At 38.8% G+C, this 21,835-nt stretch overlaps 1 protein-coding gene across 2 annotated transcripts in view; it reads right to left on the bottom strand.

Moving 5' to 3' along the window:
- Positions 1-21,835, bottom strand: part of TTC29 (tetratricopeptide repeat domain 29) — a 246,846-nt gene that overhangs the window by 73,222 nt on the left and 151,789 nt on the right. For both annotated transcript variants that reach the window (XM_075849691.1, XM_075849692.1), the window contains 3 exons: positions 14,783-14,874; positions 5,918-6,041; positions 1,738-1,969 (listed from right to left, as the gene is read on the bottom strand). In XM_075849691.1, the coding sequence (XP_075705806.1) occupies positions 1,738-1,969; positions 5,918-6,041; positions 14,783-14,874 (448 nt within the window). The remainder of the gene's footprint in view (positions 1-1,737; positions 1,970-5,917; positions 6,042-14,782; positions 14,875-21,835) is intronic.

Here is a 21,835-nt window from a genome sequence, read left to right as displayed (position 1 = left end):
TTTTACAAAATTGCTCAGGCACCTGGGAGATGGTGAAGGTGTCTTAAATAGTCCTGCAGCAGGGTGATTTGGTACATTTTGAATTTTGCGCGAGCTGGCTATTTAAGAGATGGCAAGGCCGCTCGTGCGCACACTAGGGATACAGCGGCCACGGGTAGGAGACCGCAGAGGATGTTGGCGACTTCGTGGACGGACAGGCCGCCGTGGAAGGTACAAGACCCTGGCAGGAGCGGGATCTCCTGCCGGCATTACACACCTGGATCTGATCTAAGGTTTGTGTGAGGTTGCTCAGTCACGCAGAACTATAGAAGTCTGCAGTGATCGTTGCAACTTAACACAGGCAACTTTTATGTACTACATGATTCAGAATTTAGTGGTCTTGTTTCTGGAGTTTTGTGGCCTTCCACTTCGTAGTTGAGCTGTTGTTACCCTTAGTTCTTTTAACTGCACAATAACTACACATTTCACTGGGGCTGCTAAAGTAGCGCATAAATTTGATAAACTGAGTTATTGAAAAAATGTCATCTTATGACACTGCCATGTATACAAAGCCATTATGCTCTTCATGATCAAAAAATAAAAATAAAATGCTTGTAATAATGATCAAGAGAAGCATGCATTGGGTATGTTTACACGGCTTATTTTCGGCCATTTTTCAGGCCGCAAACGGACGAAAAATGATTGAAAAATCGGAAGCAGAATGCCTCCAAACATCTGCCCATTGATTTCAATGGGAAAAACATTGTTCTGTTTTGAAAAATGGCCGCGTAAAAAAACAGCCTCGAAAAGAAGTGCAGGTCACTTCTTGGGACGTTTTTGGAGCCGTTTTCATAGACTCTATTGAAAACAGCTCCAAAAACTGCTGTAAAAAATGCAGCGAAAAACGCAAGTGGTTTAAAAAACGTCTGAAAATCAGGAGCTGTTTTCCCTTGAAAACAGCTCTGTATTTTCAGATGTTTTTGGTTAAGCGTGTGAACATACCCTAAGGCCCTGTTCACACAGAGTTTTTTTACACCATTTTTGAAGCAGAAACCGCGTCGGAAACCGCACCAAAAAACGTCCGAAAATGCTTCCCATTGCGAGCGGTAAAAAATGCTTGCGGTAAAAAGAACGTCATACCCTATCTTCGGGCGTTTACGCCTCTGACTTCCCATTGACTTCAAAATCGCGGCAGACCGCGTGCAGGCATATGCGTGCAGGCATATGCGTGCAGGCATATCAAAATGTGCCTCAAAATCCCAAACGGAATTTTGAGGCAGAGTTTTTCTCCTGCAAAAAACTCAGTGTGAACTCAGCCTTACAGTTCCAAGGTTATTCATTGTAAATTTGAGGTTCATGACTATATTTATCTAGTGTGAGCAAAACCTCACATTTCATAACAGGACCATAGACACAGACAAGCTCAATTTAATGTTATATATTTTTAAGTTATTTATATATAATTTACGGTAAATATCTGTGTCTTTGTGGTAACAATACAATCATTTGAAAAAGACACTATTTAAAATGTCTGTACAGATTATTATTTATAGAAGTAGTAAACCACAATTTGATTTCAAGGGGTACAACAATGCCACAATGGGTCACAATGAATTATTTGAGGGTCTATGTCTAGCTTAGTCAATTATATTAATACATAGATATTCCCTGTTTGGAATCAACATTAGAAAAAAAATCATTTCTAAGTAAATGCACTAATAAAAGAAAAAAACCAGTGTGTTTTATAACCAGTCTTACCGACATTTGCTGGGTCACTGATCATGTCACTTCTGTTCTTTTTCCATGCCAGCAGGTTCTCCATGCTGACATAATCTGAGGCTTCTGTGTGTCTGCTCACTGCCGGCATCATCCGGTGTGCCTTTGCAATGCCGAAATGAACTTGTGCCTCTTCTATAAGTGGTCTTTCACCAAGATTGACTGCAGTCTCATAAGCTTGAGAAAAATACTGACATGCTTTCTCATAGTTTCCCTGAAAGGAGACCCACAACAAAGTTAATAATCATATAATAGCAGTGCAGTTCTTTGTGTGAAATATTTGGAGATTGCATGATTAAAACTGTGTCTGTTGTATCTATGTACAAATATTTGCAAAGTTTACAAAGAAGTTTAATATTGTAAATAGAGTAAAATACACTGAAAAAGTAGCCCCGAGGTTACATAGTATCCTGCAAAGTAGTTATTGTCACTTTTAACGTAATGTTGTGCTGCAGCTGTAGATTACCCCTGAAAATAGATGCTGTGTTAAAGGGGTATTCCCACCTTCAGCCTTTATGGCATATCCACAGGTCAGGCCATAAATACCTGAGGGTTGCGGGTCTGCTTGCTTTGCTCATTCCATAACTCTTAGGGCATGCCCACATGTGGCGGAATTGCTCTTGAATTCCGCTGCGGACACTCCGCAGCGTTAATCCGCAGCGGAGCCGTTTCTCCATTGACTTCCACTTCTATTTAGTAGGGTTCGTTTAGACGAGGCTGAAAATTCAGCTGCGGAGCATAGGCTGCGGTGCGGAATTTGGTGTCCGCAGCATGCAATGGATGTTGCGGAGTTGTGGCGGACTGGTTGCGGACTCATGGCGGAATTTCTCCATTGACTTCAATGGAGATTCTAATTTCCGCAATGAAGTCCGCAGCTGTCATGCACATGTTATGTGTGCTGCGGATGCGTCTTGCTTTTTTGACATGACAATTCTTCATTCTGGCTGGACCTATGTATTTCTAGGTCTACAGCCAGACTGAGGAAGTCAATGGGGCTCCCGTAATTACGGGAGCGTTGCTAGGAGACGTCAGTAAATAATCACTGTCCAGGGTGCTGAAAGAGTTAAGCGATCGGCAGTAACTGTTTCTGCACCCTGGACAGTGACTACCGATCCCAATATACAGCAACCTGTAAAAAAAAATAGAAGTTCATACTTACCGAGAACTCCCTGCTTCTGTCTCCAGTCCGGCTTCCCAGGATGACGTTTCAGTCTAAGTGACGGCTGCAGCCAATCACAGGCTGCAGCGGTCACATGGACTGCCGCGTAATCCAGGGAGGTCGGACTGGATGCCGAAAGAGGGACGCGCCACCAAGACAACGGCCGGTAAGTATGAAATTCGTTTACTTTCACTAGGGAAAGTGCTGGCCCTTCTCTCTATCCTGCACTGATAGAGAGAAGGGAAGCACTTTTACCGCAGTACGCAGCAGCTAGTCCGCATCAATTTACTGCTCCGCAGATTCTGTGCGGCATTGATGCGGACAGTTGCGGAGGAAATCCGCCACGTGTGGGCATGCCCTTATAGCCTTCAATAGAGAGCACCACCTCTCCACTGAACTCAATTGAGATTGCAGCAGCCAGGAATTGGCAAGCGGTGGTAGGACCAGCACTTATCAGACAAATGACATATCCTGTGGATGTGCCATAAATGCTGAAGATGGGAATACCACTTTAATGAGGAATTTATTCATTACCATTCATCAAAAATGCTTCCACTGCAATTTTTTTGCATCTTTTTTAAATTTGCGGAAAACTACATTTTTTACTCCCGCAGTTTTACATTTATTTATTGCATTTTTTGGGGGGGAATTTGGGCATTTCAGCAGCCATAACGTTTTATTTTTTCAGTGACGTGGCTGTATAAGGACTTAGTTTATGCAGGAGAAATTGTATTTTTTTTCCAGCGCAGTTTGGGATTAAAACTAAATTACTGTGTAATTTGTAAATGTAGAAAAAAGTGATTTTTAGCATTGTTTTTATTGTCTATTTTTTTTATATCGTTCCTGCTTCACACTAAATAACCTGTTACATTCATTCTTCAGGTTATCATGGTCGTGTTGATATCTAATAATGTGTAGGGTTTTTGTTTTTATGTAATGTATAGGTTAAAAGTTGTTCAAAATGAAATACAACATTGATTTATAAAAAAAAATGGCTTCAAAAGTTTACATAGCCTCTAAATTATATTTTATTAGTGGCATGTTTGCTATAGTTTTAGTATTTGCATCAGTTTGTTTAATAGACCCAATACATGAGGTGTGAACTTAATTTCTCATCTAAATAAACAACAATAAGATTATGTATGCACAAAAATCCATGTTGACTAAACATTGCAGCACCGAGAGTAAGGTATTGGACATTATTAAGCTGCACGGCAATTGTGGAGGTTTGGCCATCAATTTTTTATGACAACGTGAGAGTCAGCTTCACCACAAAAGAGAAATAAAACTTCCCTTTACGTTTATGGCTCTACCCTGAACCAATCCCAGTTTTGGCACAAAACGGAGACCACAAATGCCATGCACCACAACCGGGAAGAATGACCCATGACCATATTTATACTTTAAAAACAGGCACTTCTGGGAATAAATGTCAGATATTCACATTGCTAAATAGATTTAGCCTTTCAATAACTTCGGGAAAATTACGGCACAGTGGATTTTATGACATATTAGTGGTTATCACTGTTGCCTTGCAGCATTGGGGTTCTAGGTTCAAATTTGACCATAGGACATCTGCTGGAGCTTGTACCTTCTTCCTGTGCGTGTGAGGGTTCCTACTGGGTATTCCAATTTCCGATAACACCCCAAAAGAATCCAGCCGGCTCCTAATAGACTAACTCTAGCATGTATGCATCTGTTTGACTGAGATAGGTAGAGGGAAGGGAGTGAAGACCACACTATGGAATATGCAGAATATGCTGGCCCTTACATGGAAGTAACAAAAACAATTTTAATATTAATATAACCAAAAATGGTTGGTTCATCCAACCACTATTTAGCCAACAGTGCTGGTAAGAAACAACAGCAGCAATATATCGCCATATTCAATACCCTGCATTCTCCAAATACAGTGAAATGTCTTTAATATGACATCTGGTAAAACAAAAAGTCTGACAATCTAGCACTTATTTCCAGTACCGGACTGCAATATAATTAGCAAATTCCTCCAATAACAAAAATTTTACTGTCCAGGCAATCCAGACCATTGCCAAGAATATCCTTAGGCATCTTCCTAATATCTAACCAGATACTAATCTGCCTGGCATTATTTCATATGACGCCAGAGCTTTTTTTGTCAACTTTTCTGTGTAAGATTGTTACATGATTATTGGTATAATATATGCTAAAAATCAATGACACTGTATGGTACAATATATTGCAATAACAGCATGCAGATTATGTAAAGGTCTGTCACATTCAGCTGTCTGCAGGGGGCCGCTCTTGTGTACTGAAGCTGTAAAATGTGTGAGATTCCAGCTCTGGCTATTTAATGAGATTTCCCTTTTTATCTATTTATATCAAAAGGTTTTTTGCCCCACCGGTCATTTTAATGGACTTGGGAACAGCAAGAATGGGTGAAATAACTTAGCTTCTCTAAAGATCCATATTATACACCATATGTCACAAACTTTAGCTGCTTCTGCTTTCACTTGAGTTTCAGACATCTAAGGTCCTCCCCCATACTGTGTCAAAAGTCAGCCTTGGATCATGATCCTGAAATCTTCCCTAGTTGGGATCTGCAGCAAGCAGGATGCCATCAGCACGGGCTAATCTTGCCATAATCACAACTGGCAATTAGCACAGTCTAACCAGCTGTCAAGCAGCAGACCGCAAAGAGTGACTCTTCCATTTAAACCAACAGGAGAGCAGTGTGGGCACTTTTTTCAAAGACATTCTTTCCTACTGGGAATTCAATGACACAAAGAAGTCACCAATACTGCTACTTCTACGGCACAAATGGCAGGCAGCTGCACACAGTGCACTAGATCTCAGCATGTTCACAGCCTGCAAAATACACACTATCCATAATTATTAAAAAGACTATCGTTCAGGTTATAAATACAACAATTGGGCACACTACAAAACCCATTATTGGACATATTGATGGTTTACAGTAAGCAGGAATACCCTGAAATAATTGGAAAAGCCATCAGTACTTACCCGTGCATTAAAAATGTCTCCAAGACAGACACATGTCTCTGCAAGGCTTTGGCTTAAATTGCTAGTTTTGGCAACTTCAATGAAATTTTCCAAGTATTCAATGCTTTCAACAATTTTTCCTTGGCTTTAGGGGGAGACAGAGAGATTTCAGCTATACAATACAATACGTACTTGAAAGACAGCAACCAGTCATGTTCACTTCTATGCTAGAGTATGTATGAAATGTAGTATCTAGGAGTGATAGTCTTAATCTCACTTCAAACGACACTATTTTTTATCTTTTTTTTGTTGTTAATAGAACTAGATTTACACTTTATGAGCTGGTGGGCACAAATGTCTGGCCTCTGGTATTAAGAAACGAACACCAAAAACCATGCCCTGTATGGAAATGAATATGCAAAGTTAACCGTAAATAAATTTATATTATCAAACAAAAACATCAACCTGTATGGAAAGGATTACTGAAAAAAACTCCCACTGCATTAACTATAATCCACCAATGACCCTGAGCAAAAGACACCCTTTTCTGCATGGTCGCCCATTGGCATTTGCCTCTTGTTTAATGGGAAATTCAGCCATGATTGTAAAGGCTTAAGAAATGTTTTTCCGATATGTACTCCACATCGTGAAATTGTGAAATATACAAATATGACAAGTCGCAACCATTACCATAAAACCATTAAAAAAAAAAAAACATTAAAAAAAAAAACAACATTTTCAAAAGTGTACATAGCCTTTAACTAGAGGATGAATTTGCTCATTTATGAAATCGGCTCATCATGAGTCAAAAATCCATGACCATGTCGGTGAAGGAGAGTGATCTCACTTCCTCTATATTTTACAGTAGCAGGTGGTATATTTGGAGAAGTTTTATGACAAATAAATGTAACTTCTTTATCTTTTTGCTATTCTGTTTTTGTGATGTTCAATACTTTTGTGTCAAAAACTTGATCAGAGATGTGTACATTATTTATTGCAAACTTGCCTTATGAAGGAGCCTCTGTGCTCTGAAAAACCCCTATAATGGCAAACATCATTTTCCTGGTTAGTCAATATGTTTATCACTCCTATAATACTTTTGTCTGTTTTGACACAAAAATATTTAATATCACATAGGGCGTTTCCTTCCGGAATTGCGGACGGAAAATACGCAGCAGAATAAAGTAGCAGCAAAGTGGCTGTGAATGAACAAATGTCATCCACCTGCGGTGCGTATTTTTCATTCCGCAGCATGTCAATTATTGCTGCGCAAAGTGGACTGAATTCCTATATTTTACACAGGCTTGAAAAAACACAGCAAAATCCATACTATTTTCTGCAGTAAAAAATGCAGGAAATAGTGCGTTTTTGCCGCAGCGCATTGTCTGCTAGTTTAAGCGGAAATACTGCAGAAATTATCTGCAGCAAATCCGTTACATGTGGACAAGCCCATAGACTTTATTGGCTAACACGGCACCATATTATTTTGTGCTATGATTGTAAATCAGCACCTCAAGTCAATAGTTTCTATGGGTTTTTGTAAAAAAATTACTGAAAATAACTACAGGACTTTTTCATTCTTCATTGTGTAACAACCCTGAATCACAGAGGTTTATTTAGGCTATTTTAAATCAGAAAAAGAGGGGTTTATTTAACACAATAGGCTTCATTTATCAAAACCGACGAACAGAAAAGCTGGACTATTTGCCGATATCAACCAATCACACTGCTGCTTTCATTTTTCCAGAGCTGCTTAAGAAATGATTGGTTGCTATGAGCAACAAGGTCATTTTTCCTGTTGGACAGTTTTAATAAATGAGGTACAGTGTGTTTAGAGGGATTGTCCATAAATACATATTTATTAGTATTTGCAAAAAATGACCATGTCAATACAAGTAAATAAACACTTTAGCTTTCCTTTTATTTACATGTGGCAGCCGTTTAGCCAGGGCATTGGCACCTCATAATGGCATCATCTATAATCTATACCTGAGCCTCAGCACCAGCACCAGGCACCCTTCCCCACAGTGTCATCTATAGGCAAATGTTTTTTTTTAATGATCATGTTTTGGGGTAAGAAAAAATTAGACTTATCTATACGGAGCATAGTCTGCAACTGTTCAGCACCCTGCTTTTTGGGAAGCCTATTAGCTTTGTTTCCTCTTTAGAGGTATGGCTTTTGGGCAGCAGCTTTTCCTTGAAGATCACTTCTGACAAACTGTGGAGGGAGGCATTAAGATTCTGATCGTTTCAGAGCCGAGTCTTAGACATCTTGTAATTTCAACATCAACAATGGACATCTATTTAGATATATTTCTTGTCTGCACTCAGTATTTCTATGGCCAACTACTGAATTGCTGGTTCTCTCCCTTGTACATTTATTTGCGTTTCTACAGAACGGCTTGTAAACTACTATATCAAATATGTCCGATTTTGCTGATGCAGGATTACAACCTTGTGTTACTATGCTTACAATGTTTTCAAGTCTTTCTCTGAAAAGGTCTATTACTTAAAGGGGGTGTCTGGTTTTAATAACGCCTTATCAGGTTCCATGGAATAAGGCCGACTGTGAAGGGTCCTGAAGCGGAGACCTCCACAATTAGTCTTCATTGTCAGCTGAAGAAGAATGCTAAAAAACACATCCACTGATCTCAGTTGGTCCTGGCGGTTCTCTACAGATAAAAGCTGCACTTGTTACAGTTCTCTGCCCTTGTTGATCAAGGAAACCCACACAATTATCTCAATATGTCCTAATAGGGCACTTTACAAGGGATGGACTAACCCAGATAATCCCTTTAATATGTTACTTTCTTTAATCTCCTAAAAAAATCTGTGTACCAATTATTTTTGAAACATGAGGTTCTTTTTTTTAGATATCTGCTATTTGCTCTTTTCTACTGGCACACTAATGCAGAACACAAAATAAACATCTCAAGCAAAATTTATATAACAAGTTGAGGGTGTCTAACAGTTTTTCTCAGTAATGATATATTAGCAAATAAAAGAGGAAAGCCAACACAATCTTACAAGAGAACAGCAAAGGATTTACTGAGGAGAAGAGCAGGGTTACAGTGTTAGACAAATATTAATTCCCCTTTTCCCAGTTCTCTGAATGCGGTGCACAGGTGCAGCCTAGACAGCATATGATGGGTTATAATCACCAAATTCATTCAACCAGACCTCAGAGAGTTAAAACATAGATTTCTGTGAAACAGCACTATTGGGTCCAAAGGAGGAGAAAGAAAAATCACACGATATTTATCTACCAAGGTGATCCCAATTTCCAGATGGGCAAACGGTACTTTAAACACCCATATCCCCTGACAACTGTCCAATTATGTATATCACACTTGGCCTACTGTTTGCTATAGAAGTAATCAATAAAGGATGTGGTTGAGTGAACATAGGTTTTGGTTGAACCAATGCATGAAAACTTAATCATTTACTCAGAATGGAGAAATCAAATAGAATAGGGATGAAACTACCACAAAGGGGATTGTTGATGGTGTTATAACTTTGGAGGCTGAAGATGAAAGTATTAAGGTAAATGGAATCACTGAGAAATGTATAAAAAATAAATAGCTTTCTCCTAATTTAAAGAACAAATCTGAATTACACTATGTTCAATTTTTAAAAGGTAACATTCAATTTCACACTGACAAACATACATCATTGGGCAACCCAATTTATTTAAGGAAATAATACTCAGGGACAATTTTGAAAATATCTCAGATGTATTACACAATGCCCGTATAATAGTGCTAAAGTGAGGAGGCAGTGCCATGATTTAGTGTGTTTTATGTTAGTGGCAAAGGTTAAAAATGTGGCCCCATAACACTGACAATAATAGTGCTGCCATTATGACAACAATAGTGTCCCTATAAGAGAGCCAACCACAGTGCCATCCCAGTGCTCCATAACAGTGACACCCACAGTGTGCCTATAACAGTGCCACAATAATGATTATCAGAACAAAAAAACGTCCTCTTCCAGCACTGATCAGAGCTCAGAGCGGGTACAACATTATCTGTCTAGAACTAGTTGTCAGTGACTTACTTCTCCTGCCGGATAACTATACCCCTGGATGTAAGACTCACCTGCTCTGCCAGAAGTCTAGGAAGATTAGGGGGACTCCTTGACCTACGTCAATAGTAGGCAAGTGTGGCATACCACCAGTCTCTGACATACATGTTAAACCCTCCTATTTAGTTGTCAAAAGGGCTAAGATAAAGGTGGAAAATGTTGTATTTAACACATACAGCATGCACTGCATTGACTAGGGGTAGAGGTTCCCAATCTTTTGTAGGTCACAAGTCATTTTTAAATTCAACAGATTGTGTTGAGCTACACTTTATACTAAAAGTGAAATTGCCGATATTATGTCATATCATTACAAATTTCTAGTAATGATATGACATGCCTGGTGTCAATATGGTCTACAATAAAAAAAAGGCTTAGATAATTTCCTAGAACCAAAAATATCAGCTCCTATATGAATTTTTGTTTCATCCCTTCCCTTTTTCACATCGCTTGGTTGAACTTGGTGGACATATGTCTTTTTTCAACCATACTAACTATGTAACTATGTAACTGCCAACAGCTGGGGAGCCACATGCAGGGGGTCTGAAATCCACAAGTGGCTCCTGAGCTACTATTTGGGGGACACTGCACTAGGAAGACTTGTGTAGGTGGTAGTATATTGAGTGAATTTGAGGATCATATAATATTAGTAACGGATTGATTTTGTTCTCAAAACAAAGTGAGCATGAAATCAAGTTACCTATAAACAATATAATGATACAAACTATGTTTTGATTAAAGTGTTTTATTCCTCCTCCTCCGCCCCATTGTCTACAATAATGCAGTGGTAGGTAGTTTTTCCTTCATCAAATTACTGGGCAGTACTTGGTGCGCTCTTCTTAACCCCTTAATGATGCAGCCAATTTTGGGCCTTAAGGCTCAGAGCCCATTTTACAAATCCGACATGTGTCACTTTATGTGGTAATAACTTTGGAATGCCTTTATTAATCCAAGCGATTCTGAGAACGTTTTCTCGTGAGACATTGTACTTTATGTTAGTGGTAAAATTTGGTCTTACATTCAGTGTTTATATGTGAAAAATAGCAAAATTTACATAAAATTTGTAAAAATGTGCAGTTTTCTAAATGTATCTGCTTATTAGACAGATAGTAATACCACACAAAATTGTTGCTAATTAACATTTCCAATCTGCCTACTATAAGTTGGCATTGTTTTTTGAACATCCTTTTATTTTTCTAGGACATTACAAGGCTTAGAACTGTAGCAGAAATTTCTCACATTTTCAAGAAAATTTCAAAATGATATTTTTTAAGGACCAGTTTAGTTCTGAAGTGACTTTAAGAGATCTATATATTGAAAACTACTACAAAATCACCCCATTTTAAAAACTGCACCCCTGATAGTAATCGAAACAGCATTAAGAAAGTTTCTTAACCCTTTAGGCGTTTCACAGGGATTAAAGCAAAGCGAAGGTGAAATTGACAAATTTATTTTTTTTTTTTTTTTGCAGGAAATCCCTTTTATTCCATTATTTTTTGTAACACAAATGGTTTTACCAGGGAAATGCAACTTAATATTTATTGCCCAGATTCTGCAGTTTTTTTTAAAAAAATATCCCACATGTGGCCCTAGTGTGCTACATGACTGAAATACTGGACTCAGAAGCAGAGAACCACCTAGTGGATTTTGGGGACTCCTTTTTATTAGAATATATTTTAAGCACCATGTCAGGTTTGAAAAGGTCTTGTGCCAAAACAATGTAAATACCCCAAAAAAGACCCCATTTGTCAAACTAAACCCCTCAAGAAATTTATCAAGGGGTATAGTGAGAATTTAGACCCCACAGATTTTTTGCAGCATTTAGTGGAATTAGGCAGTGACATTGAAAATCACATATTTTTCTGATAAAACATGGACATTTAAAATTTTTACAATGAATAAAGGAGAAAAAGCACCCAAACATTTGAAATGCAATTTCTCACGATTACGGAAATACCCCATATGTGGTCATAAACTGCTGTTTGGACATAGGGCAGGGCTCAAAAGAGAAGGAGCGCCATTTGGCTTTTGGAGCTCAAATTTAGCTGGAATGGTTTTCCCCTGAGGGACCAAAACAGTGGAAACCCCGCAAAAGTGACCCCATTTGGGAAACTACACCCCTTAAAGAATCTATCTAGGGGTATAGTGAGCATTTAGTCCCCACAGGTCTTTTGCAGAATTTATTGGAATTAGGCCGTGAAGATGAATATCAAAAAAATTCTTCACTAAAATGTTCTACTTTTTCATTTTCACAAGAGATAAATGAGAAAGAGCACCCCAAAATTTGTAATGTAATTTCTCCAGAGTACAGCAATATCCCTTATGTGGCCATAAACTGCTGGTTGGACAAATTGCAGGGCTCAGAAAGACAGGAGCGCTATTTGGCATGTAGATTTTGTTGGATTGGTTTCTGCGCGCCATGTCGCATTTGCTGACCTTCTGAGGTACCAGTACAGAGGAAACCCCTTAAAAGTGACTCCATTTTGGAAACTAAACCTCTTGAGGAATTCATTTAGCGGTGTAGTGAGCATTTTCACCCCACAGGTTTTTAATACATTTTATTAGAGTTAGACAGTGAGAATGAAACATTCATTTTTTACTAAAATATGTCGTTTTAGCTCCCAATCTTTCATTTTCACAAGAGATAACAGGAGAAAAACACCACACAATTTGTTACTCAAGTTCTTCTGAGTACGGCAATACCCCATGTGTGACCCTAAACTGCTGTTTGAGCACTTGCCAGGGTTCAGAAGGGAAGGAGCGCCATTTGGCTTTTGGAGCGCAGATTTTGCTGGATTGGTGTTTGGGCACCATGTCATATTTGCAAAACCCCTGAAGTACCAGAGTCCAGTGGCAACACCCCAAAAGTGACCCCATTTTGTAAACTACACCCCTCTAGGTATTTATCATTTTCCTGGACATATGCCAGAGCTCAGGAGAGAAAGAGCACCATGCGCATTTGAAGCCTATTTTGGTGATTTTCACAGCATTGGGCCAATATTGTAGGGCTCCGAGGTCAAATAGTAAAATAAACCCACAATACGTAACCCCATTTTGGAAACTACACCCCTTAAGGCATTTGTTAAGGGGTGCAGCGAGTATTTTGACCCAAAAGGTGTTTTTTACTAGAAGATAATACGCAGTGGATTTTCCACTGATTTGCCATTTTAGTGCACTATATGTTGTGCCCAGTTTTGCCACTGAAGACAAATATCTCATAAACTGTTAAGTGGGTTCTCCCTGGTATGGGAAAATCATATACGTGAATGTAAACTGCTGTTTGGACACAGTGTAGTGTTCAAAAGTGAGGGAGCGCCACTTGGCTTTTGGAGTGCAGATTTAGCTTGGTAGTTGTTCTGTTTGGGGTTTTGCTGGTATTTCAGTTTATAATGTGGGGGCATATGTAAGCTGTACAGAGTACATCAGGGTATAATAATATGGTAAATAACTAATAATCCACAGATATGTGGCCAGTGTCGCACTTATAAATGGTGCCAGATCTTATCCCCTTTTGGAACACATTCTGCACCTTTTGTGTCACCATATTTTTTTCCACTGAGTTGTAAGAGGGCTTATTTTTTGTGGGACAATCTGTACTTTTTATTGCTACCATTTTGGGGTACATGCGACTTATTGATCAGTTTTTATTCTATTTTTTAAGAGACATGGTGACTAAAAAAGAGCAATTCTACTATTGTTCTTTATTCATTGTATTTTTACACCGTTCACTGTGTTCTATAAATGGAATTCCTTTATTGTGCGGGTCGATACGATTACAGCAATAACAAATGTATATTTTTTTATGTTTTATGGCGTTTGCACAATCAAATACTTTAAAAAATAAAATAAAATTTATTTTTGTGTTGCCATATTCTAGGTGCCTTAACTTTTTTAATTTTTCATCAAGATAGCTGCGTGAGGGCTTGTTTTTTTTGTGGAACGAACTGTACCATTTTTGGGTACATGCGACTTTTTGATCTTTTTTTATTACATTTTTTGGGAGGTGAAGTGACCAAAAAATAGCGATTCTGGTATGTTTTATTACTTATTATTTTTTACGCTGTTCACTGCGTGGGATAAATGACAGGATACTTTTATAGTTCAGGCCGTTACGGACGTGGCGAAACTATTATGAATATTTTATTTTCTTAAAATATTTTTCAAAAGCCCTGATTGCTATTCTAACACACAGCACTACATGCGTAGTGCAGTGTATTAGAGCTGTCAGTTGCTCACTGACAGCAAGCCTAGTGGGTCGTGCCTTTGCAGGACATAATAGTACGTCCTGGAGCAGGAAGGGGTTAAAATGCAAATTACTACAGCAAATTTAGATTTGAAGTCTGCAGATTTGTGATTGCAGCTCTGGACTATAATACAGGCTGTTATTCAGTATAAAGTTCCTGAATTTTATATGGAAATTGATTCTAAAGGGAAATGGTAAAATGGTGTTTAAACGTAAACATAGACTTTAGCTCTTTTTGTGTTCATATTTAAATATTAATAGAACCTCGTGATTTATTACCTTTTTGATTTCTATGTATCTGTCTCTAAATTTATAGAACAAATATCTATAGAAATATAGAGAACATGTAGGAGCATAGGATAGGAAACGCTTTGATGCTGTCTCACTCTGCCCTTTTAAACTGTATTTGTTTCAAATAATTTAGACTGAAAGGGTCACTCAAGAAGGGCAGAGCTTAAGACGTAAAGAGCCAGTAAATGGGAAGTGACAGATCTCTAGCAATTCAAGTCATTCACAGTTGAATAAATTGGCAGTGACAGCAAGACATGCGAGTGCAAACTTACCTTTCCAGAGCTTTTGCCATTGCTTCATAAGCTTTCCCTAGCCCAATATTATCTCCAAGCTCTTTAGAGATTTCCATATAAGTAGTAAGAGACTGTGGAAAATAAAAAAAACACAATACAATTACAAAATATAAAAAAGCAGCAATCTTATTGAGATGAATCTATGATTTTACAAAAAAGACCGCATTCATGGAACAACTATATGATTTAAGAGGAAATCACTTAACTATGGATGGCTCAATAACCAATGTACCAGCAGAAGAATCAAAACATTTTCTAGGTATTTGGTGACTACAGGTCTAACCTCATAAAATAGTAAAACAAATAGATTTTTTTCAAAAACACAAGAAAGTTGACAAGTTGATCCACAAATCACAGTAGTATACTGTGATTTTAATACATTAGCTAGTTATTTGGGTTAGGAAAACTTAATCATGTCATAATTTAAGTAAATATGGATCCTTTTACGGTCTTAATATCTCAGTACTTTTGGGTAATGTATTTCTGCTTTTTATTTTCTTCAGTGTTGACTGCTTGGCTTTCACTTTAGTTTTGCTCCTTTATACACAGTTATATTATCAGATTCCAGCTTAGATACATTGTCAATAAGAGTCTGAGGTAGTCTGCATCCACATAGTCTCATTATAGGGTAAGGTTGCTTCTCTATCCCTCCCCACTGCAGACCTGCCTATTCAGATTGGCTTCTTTATATTAGCATAAGCCCAGAAAGTCAATAAACGGGGAACTAATATTCAATACAATAACGATAGTATGATTATAAAAACTATAAGCAATTAAAGCACCAGTGATAAAAAGAGGACGGCCACATATATAAGAAAGCAAATGAACCGGGGGGCGTGGCCAGCGGCGCATGGAGGAAGTTGCGTGCTAGCACAGCTCCTGCACATCTTGGGCCAAAAAGCTGCACAACCCGGTTATACTTGCCCTATTTCCTGCCTCATACGAGAGCCCATACTCCCTGGATACTCCGCAAATGATGGCACGTCGGAAGACCAAGCGGAGCTCGGTCAAATTTACCAAGATCTTCGTGGCCGCTAAACCCTTCCAAGATGGAGCTCATCAGCTTCTCTCCCAGGAGTCGGCAACTCTGCGTGCCCGCATAGACTCTGCGGCTGTATCTAAAGGGGCGGTGAGTACAGCACACTCCCTGGGGACTTCTTCCTCTTTGTCCAGCCCGCCACTTAACAGCCTAGCTCCTGCTTTCACTCCCCTACTGAGAATTGGTCTGGACGCTGGGTCTAGAAACCAAACCTTCATGTCGATATATTGGTTGGAGAGCAGAGCCGGTCGCCACATGATCCCTCTAATACGACGGCGGCGAACAACAATCCCATCACAGAATCTCTGATGAGGTCATTGCTTGCAGACCTTACTCTTTCCATTCGAAAAGAGATACAATCTGCTTTTGTTAAACTTCAGTCTGAACGTACATCGTTGGGTAATCGCACTTCACATATCGAATCCAAACTGACGGAGTTCACTATGGCTCATAATGACATTGTAGATATGACTACATCTGTAGAGAAAGAACTATCTGCATCGAAAGCCAAAATGGCGGATATGGAGGACCGCTCCAGACGCAATAATGTCCGATTTCGGGGCTTACCTGAAACAGTTAGGACGGAGAATCTGAGAGATTTCCTTACAGATATGTTTGCTAGCCTGCTGCTGCAGGCTACAGCGGCTGATTTTATTATGGACCGTGTACATCGGCTTCCTAAGCCCAAAGCCTAGCCTTAATTTTTTCCACATCAAGGAACAAATTATGGATGCCATGCAACATCAACCAGCAGTGCCAGAAAAATTTAAGTGCATCTCTATGTTCGCTGACTTCTCTGCTGCAACTCTGGCCAGACGCCGTGAGTTTGGCGAGTGTACAAAAATCCTGCATGCCAATGCCATTCCCTATAGAAGGGGCTTCCCTGTCTAGCTCATCATTACAAGAGAAGATGGGAAGCATGTAGTGTCCTCTCCAATAGTGGGAGTGCAGTTATGTCGAGCTATCGGAGAGGATACAAGTCGTTCTGGTATACGCAGCTGCCCGCAACATATCCCAGAAGAGTGGACCACTGTGGCCTATGGCAAGCGTCGTACAGTGTGATTTTGTAGATAACTATTCCTTACTGTGTATTGCTGTTTATTTAGGGAATTGAAAACCTGTCAATGCACATCTATGGGGGTTTATTTTCCTTGTCCTTAAATTCATGGATGTGGTGCCATGCAATGTGCCTTTTTTTTGACTGGGGCAAGTTTGTACTCACCTGGGCTGCCACTGACTTAAACATAAACGAGTCTCTCATATTTTCTCCACGCCTGCTTTGGGTAAAAACAGAGGGGTTTCTATTGCTATTGGGAATAACGTGGCATTTACCTTGACTGGACAGATTGTGGATGGCGAGGGTTGATATTCAATTCTGATATATCACATTAATGGTGCCCCATACACCATTGTTTCATTGTATGCCCCCAATACGGGCCAATTGCAATTTCTATCATGGCTGTTCACACTGGTATAAAAGGGAAATCAAGGCTCACTGATTATTGGTGACTTCAATGGAGTCCAATGGCCTTCTGTAGACTCCACATCTAGAGTAATACATTCAGAACCTACCCCTGTTTAATTTGGTTAGCTCTCATGAGTTATTTGATATCTGGCATATCCAGCATCCTACTGAAAATGACTTCACATTATTTTCCCATTCGCATCATATTTACACAAGAATAGACTACTTCCTGGTTGATAAGGTATTAATTTACAGAGTGGATAGCTCCATGATCCATTCGATAGGATGGTCGGACCATGCTCCCATATCCATGTCTGTGAATGAGAGGTTCAAGCATTTCCCTGAATCTGTGTGGCGTCTGAATAATTACATTCTATCTCACCCTGATTATGCCCCTAAAACCCTGGCCTATTTAAAGGATTATTTTGAGTATTCGTACTTGTTCTGATATTAGAGGTATCCAGATAGGAGACATTGATCATCGTATCGGTTTATTCGCCAATGATATTATAATTTGCCTCTCATCTCCAAAACTCTTTCTTACTGCAGTTGTGCATCTCATAGACACCTTTGAAGCGATTAGCTAATATAAAATTAACTCTACAAAGTGCCTTATTTTAGATCTAGGGGTTTCACCAACGGTGAAGACTCGTCTGCAGTCTAGTTTCCCATTTAAATGGGCGGATAAGAGTACTCCATACCTGGTTATACATCTTACCTTCCCACCTGCTCGCTTACTCGCCTCCAATTACAATGCATTATTCTTACAACTTCAGTCTGACATAAAACTGTATTCCAAATTTCCAGTTTCATGGCTAGGTAGGATATCTACTGTCAAGTTGATGCTATTGCCTAAAATTCTTTACTACTTACGCAACCTCCCTATATCGGTTCCAATTTCATATCTCAAAAGACTCCAAAGCTTACTTATGTCATTTATTGGGAATTATCGGAAAGCTAGGATAGCAGTGAACATTTTATACCTACTTCCTCCTCTTGGGGGTCTGGGTTGTCCCTGCCTTCTCATCTACTACATAGCAGCCCTTCTGGACAAGCTAAACAGCTGGTGGGTAAATGACACTTCTAAACAATGGATGGAGATGGAAGCATCCTTAGTATCACAACCATCTTTATGTAACTTTTTATGGTACCAGGCTCTTTCACCTACGGTATCTATTGATATGTGCGGTACAATATCTTCTAGTGTTGCCTTGTGGAGGAGACAGACTCCCACTCGCCGGTTAATTCCTTTGAGATACACCAAATTTCCCATTTTAGTACTGCAACTCATGATCCCAAACACTGACTTTCAATCCTGGGTGTCAAATAGGATACATACTCTGGGGGATATAAGTTGTGGAACTGTTCTTTTTTCCTTTGAACACATTCACAGATTATTTGGGGTACCGAATAGTGATTTTTATAAATACCTGCAAATACATTTAGCGCAATCATTAAATTGCGACCCCGAATCAACCATATCTACTTATGAGAAGTTCTTTTCGGATTCACATAATATGCACAAGGGTATCTCTAAAGCATATCAGTCTATGCTTGCCCTCAGGTTGAATGACCCACTGCTATTTATCCTTGAGTGGGAAATAGATCTCAAAGGTACATTCTCCTCTGAGCAGTGGGGGTTTGTCTTCTCCATAACTAAAAAAAACCTCTAGGTGTATTAATCACCTGGAGGTTGCCAGGAAACTGTTATACCATTGGTACTACACGCCATACAGATTGTCCAGAATTTACCCAGGAGCCTCTAATGTGTGTTGGATGCCATGAAGGTATTGGCTCTTTATTACATGTATGATGGGACTGTGTTGCGATTAGAGAATTCTGGAAACAAATTAGGACTCTATTAGGCAGTATATTACGAACCCCTTTGCTTGGGGTCTGGAAGTGGCTTTTCTGTCATTAACTTTAGAGGATCTACCTAGGTCTGATCTGACGGTTATCTCCCATCTACTCATTGTAACTAGAGCTGCAGTGGCTCGTAATTGGAAAAGTAGTGCCATTCCGACTATTTCGGAAATAATATCTAAAGTACAGTGTAAGTTTAATATTTAAAGGCAAATAGCTATAAGGTTAGGCAACACCACTAACTTTCTCTCTGATTGGGATAACTGGATTCAATTCTCAGCTGTTTATTGGGAGACTCCATGAGTATCAGCTGGGACACCCTCTTTTTTTATGATTGTTCTGAAAAATGCATGTGTTCATAACTAAATTGAGTTAATTTGTACTCATAAGTGTACTCAAACTTTCTATGATTAGGATTTATTTGTAGGTTTCAAGTTTTGCTTGTTTTGTTCTATTGGAATAGTTTTTTCCATGTGTTTTGCCATGTGTACCTTTACTCTCCACATTTGCATATTTTATAACGGACCTGAGATGTAGTACATTACTTGTAATGACTTGTTAAGGTATGTTCACACGCCCTATTTACGGACGTAATTCAGGCGTTTTACGCCTGGAATTACAGCCGAAAAAACAGCTCCAAACCATCGGCAAACATCTGCCCATTGAACTCAATGGGTCTTACGGTGTTCTGTGCAGACGGGCTTTTTTTTACGCGCCGCTGTCAAAAGTTGGCGCGTAAAAAGACGGCCGCCTCAAAGAAGTGCATGTCACTTCTTGGGACGTAATTGGAGCCGTTTTTCAGTGACTCCATTGAAAAACAGCTCCAATTACGTCCGTAATGGACGCCGCGAAAAACGCGTGCACTTGCAAAAACTTCTGAAATTCAGGAGCTGTTTTCGCCTGAAAACAGCTCCGTAATTTCAGACGTATTTTACATTTGCGTGTGACCATACCCTTACTGTGTATACTTGGTTGATATTTCTTTGTATCGCTATCTCTATAAAAGAAATAAAAATTGTTTGTATGAGAAAATAAATGAATCTTAGTAAAGGAGGAACTAGAGAATATTTCAACAAACAAGTGAGATCTGGTGAATGAGGCAACCAGGTTGACGGGTAACAACTTAATAATACTGAATCATATGTGTTCATCTGATATATTCATTGTTGATCATTTATAAGTGTGCAACAGCCCTTTCTTTTACTTTTTTTTATTCACGTCTAAACACAAAGTTCTAGCCTTCTTTTAATCCATAGAAGGTATTTATAGAAAAAAGTATTGTCTCTGTAAACAGGAGTAAAATATGTAAAGGCTGCATTGAAGAACAGTCTATTAATCTAGAAACCTATTGTATAAAGCAGACTGTATAGAATAAAAGTTTTCTTCTTGGTAAACCTAAAATTTTGATGCTTTTAGTTCTGCAAAACTATGCATGTCACTTTTGCACAAAATTACTTATTACCAATCATTCCAGGGATTAGTAACATAAGATAATAATGTGAACCCACACTCAGTAGTCATATGTGAAAACTGCTACCTGCTGTGTGCGTGAACTATATTAGTATCAACTACAAGCATAACAAAAATACAGTAAATTAATCCTTACCAGGCTGACATTGAAAAACAAATTCAAAAGATTATTGGAAATACATGTCTTTGCTTTTTGGCAATAAAAATGTGCTCAGTTATTTCATAGTTCTTGAGCAGTAAGTGTGCTTCTGCTGCAGTTACACCTCCGGAGCAGGATTCAGACAATCAACTGGAACATTGGTCAAAGCGATCCCAAGCTAATGATTTCTGACATGTGCCGCTGAAAAAGGCTGAGCAGCATGCTGAGACACTGCAACGGAGGAATATGTTGAAGCCGGAGGTAGGTGTCTGCAGTCATTTGAAGATACGCACAAACATTTGTATACACGAATAATTCTAATGGCCGCTTACAGAAAAAAAAGATCTCAAAACGAATACATATAATGAATGTGGTGTTGTCTATAATTTAGCTTAATTTAACAGAAGTTACCAGAAACTCAACTACTGCCTATAAAAGTATTGCCTTTATGTCTTCTTATTTGCGAAGGTTATTACTTTAGGATACTTTATCTACCAAACACTCACTCCGTTTGTAGCACCAAGCACAGTATGTGGGCTAATAAAATCTGGCATAAGGATGCTGTGCTAGAAGATGGAAACTTATCTTAAATAAAACTAAATAAAAACAGATTGGTAAAATTGTACAATAAAGATATTCAGAAAAATATGTGCAGTTGTTTTTCTATGTACAAATTTATTTAAACGGGTATCAATGAGAAAAGGAGTGCGAGCAGGTGTCTATTTATACAAATGGATCCAATGGGCCTTATTTATCAAAAATGACCGTATTGCTTATAGCAACAAATCACATTGCAGTTTTCAATTCTCCAAACATTTTAAGCCCCACCTCCATTTCACCCGGAAACACCGCCAAAACTTTGTGAAAGTACTTTAAAGTCCAGTTCATGAAACACAAAAATGGAAGTTTGTAGGCCGGTATGGTTTAAGAAGAAAAAACAAGTAGAAATCTGATTGGATGGTATAGGCAACAAGGACAGTTTTTCTGTTCCATTTTGATCCCATGTGCCCCATGTACATCAAAAGGGTATGAATAATATTAGTACCTGTAGCTGCC

This window comes from Rhinoderma darwinii, chromosome 1 (assembly GCF_050947455.1).
Source record: "Rhinoderma darwinii isolate aRhiDar2 chromosome 1, aRhiDar2.hap1, whole genome shotgun sequence".
Classification (NCBI taxonomy): Eukaryota; Metazoa; Chordata; class Amphibia; order Anura; family Rhinodermatidae; genus Rhinoderma; species Rhinoderma darwinii.
The sequence above is the reverse complement of the archived record's forward strand: the minus strand, read 5'-3'. Positions and strand labels throughout refer to the sequence as shown.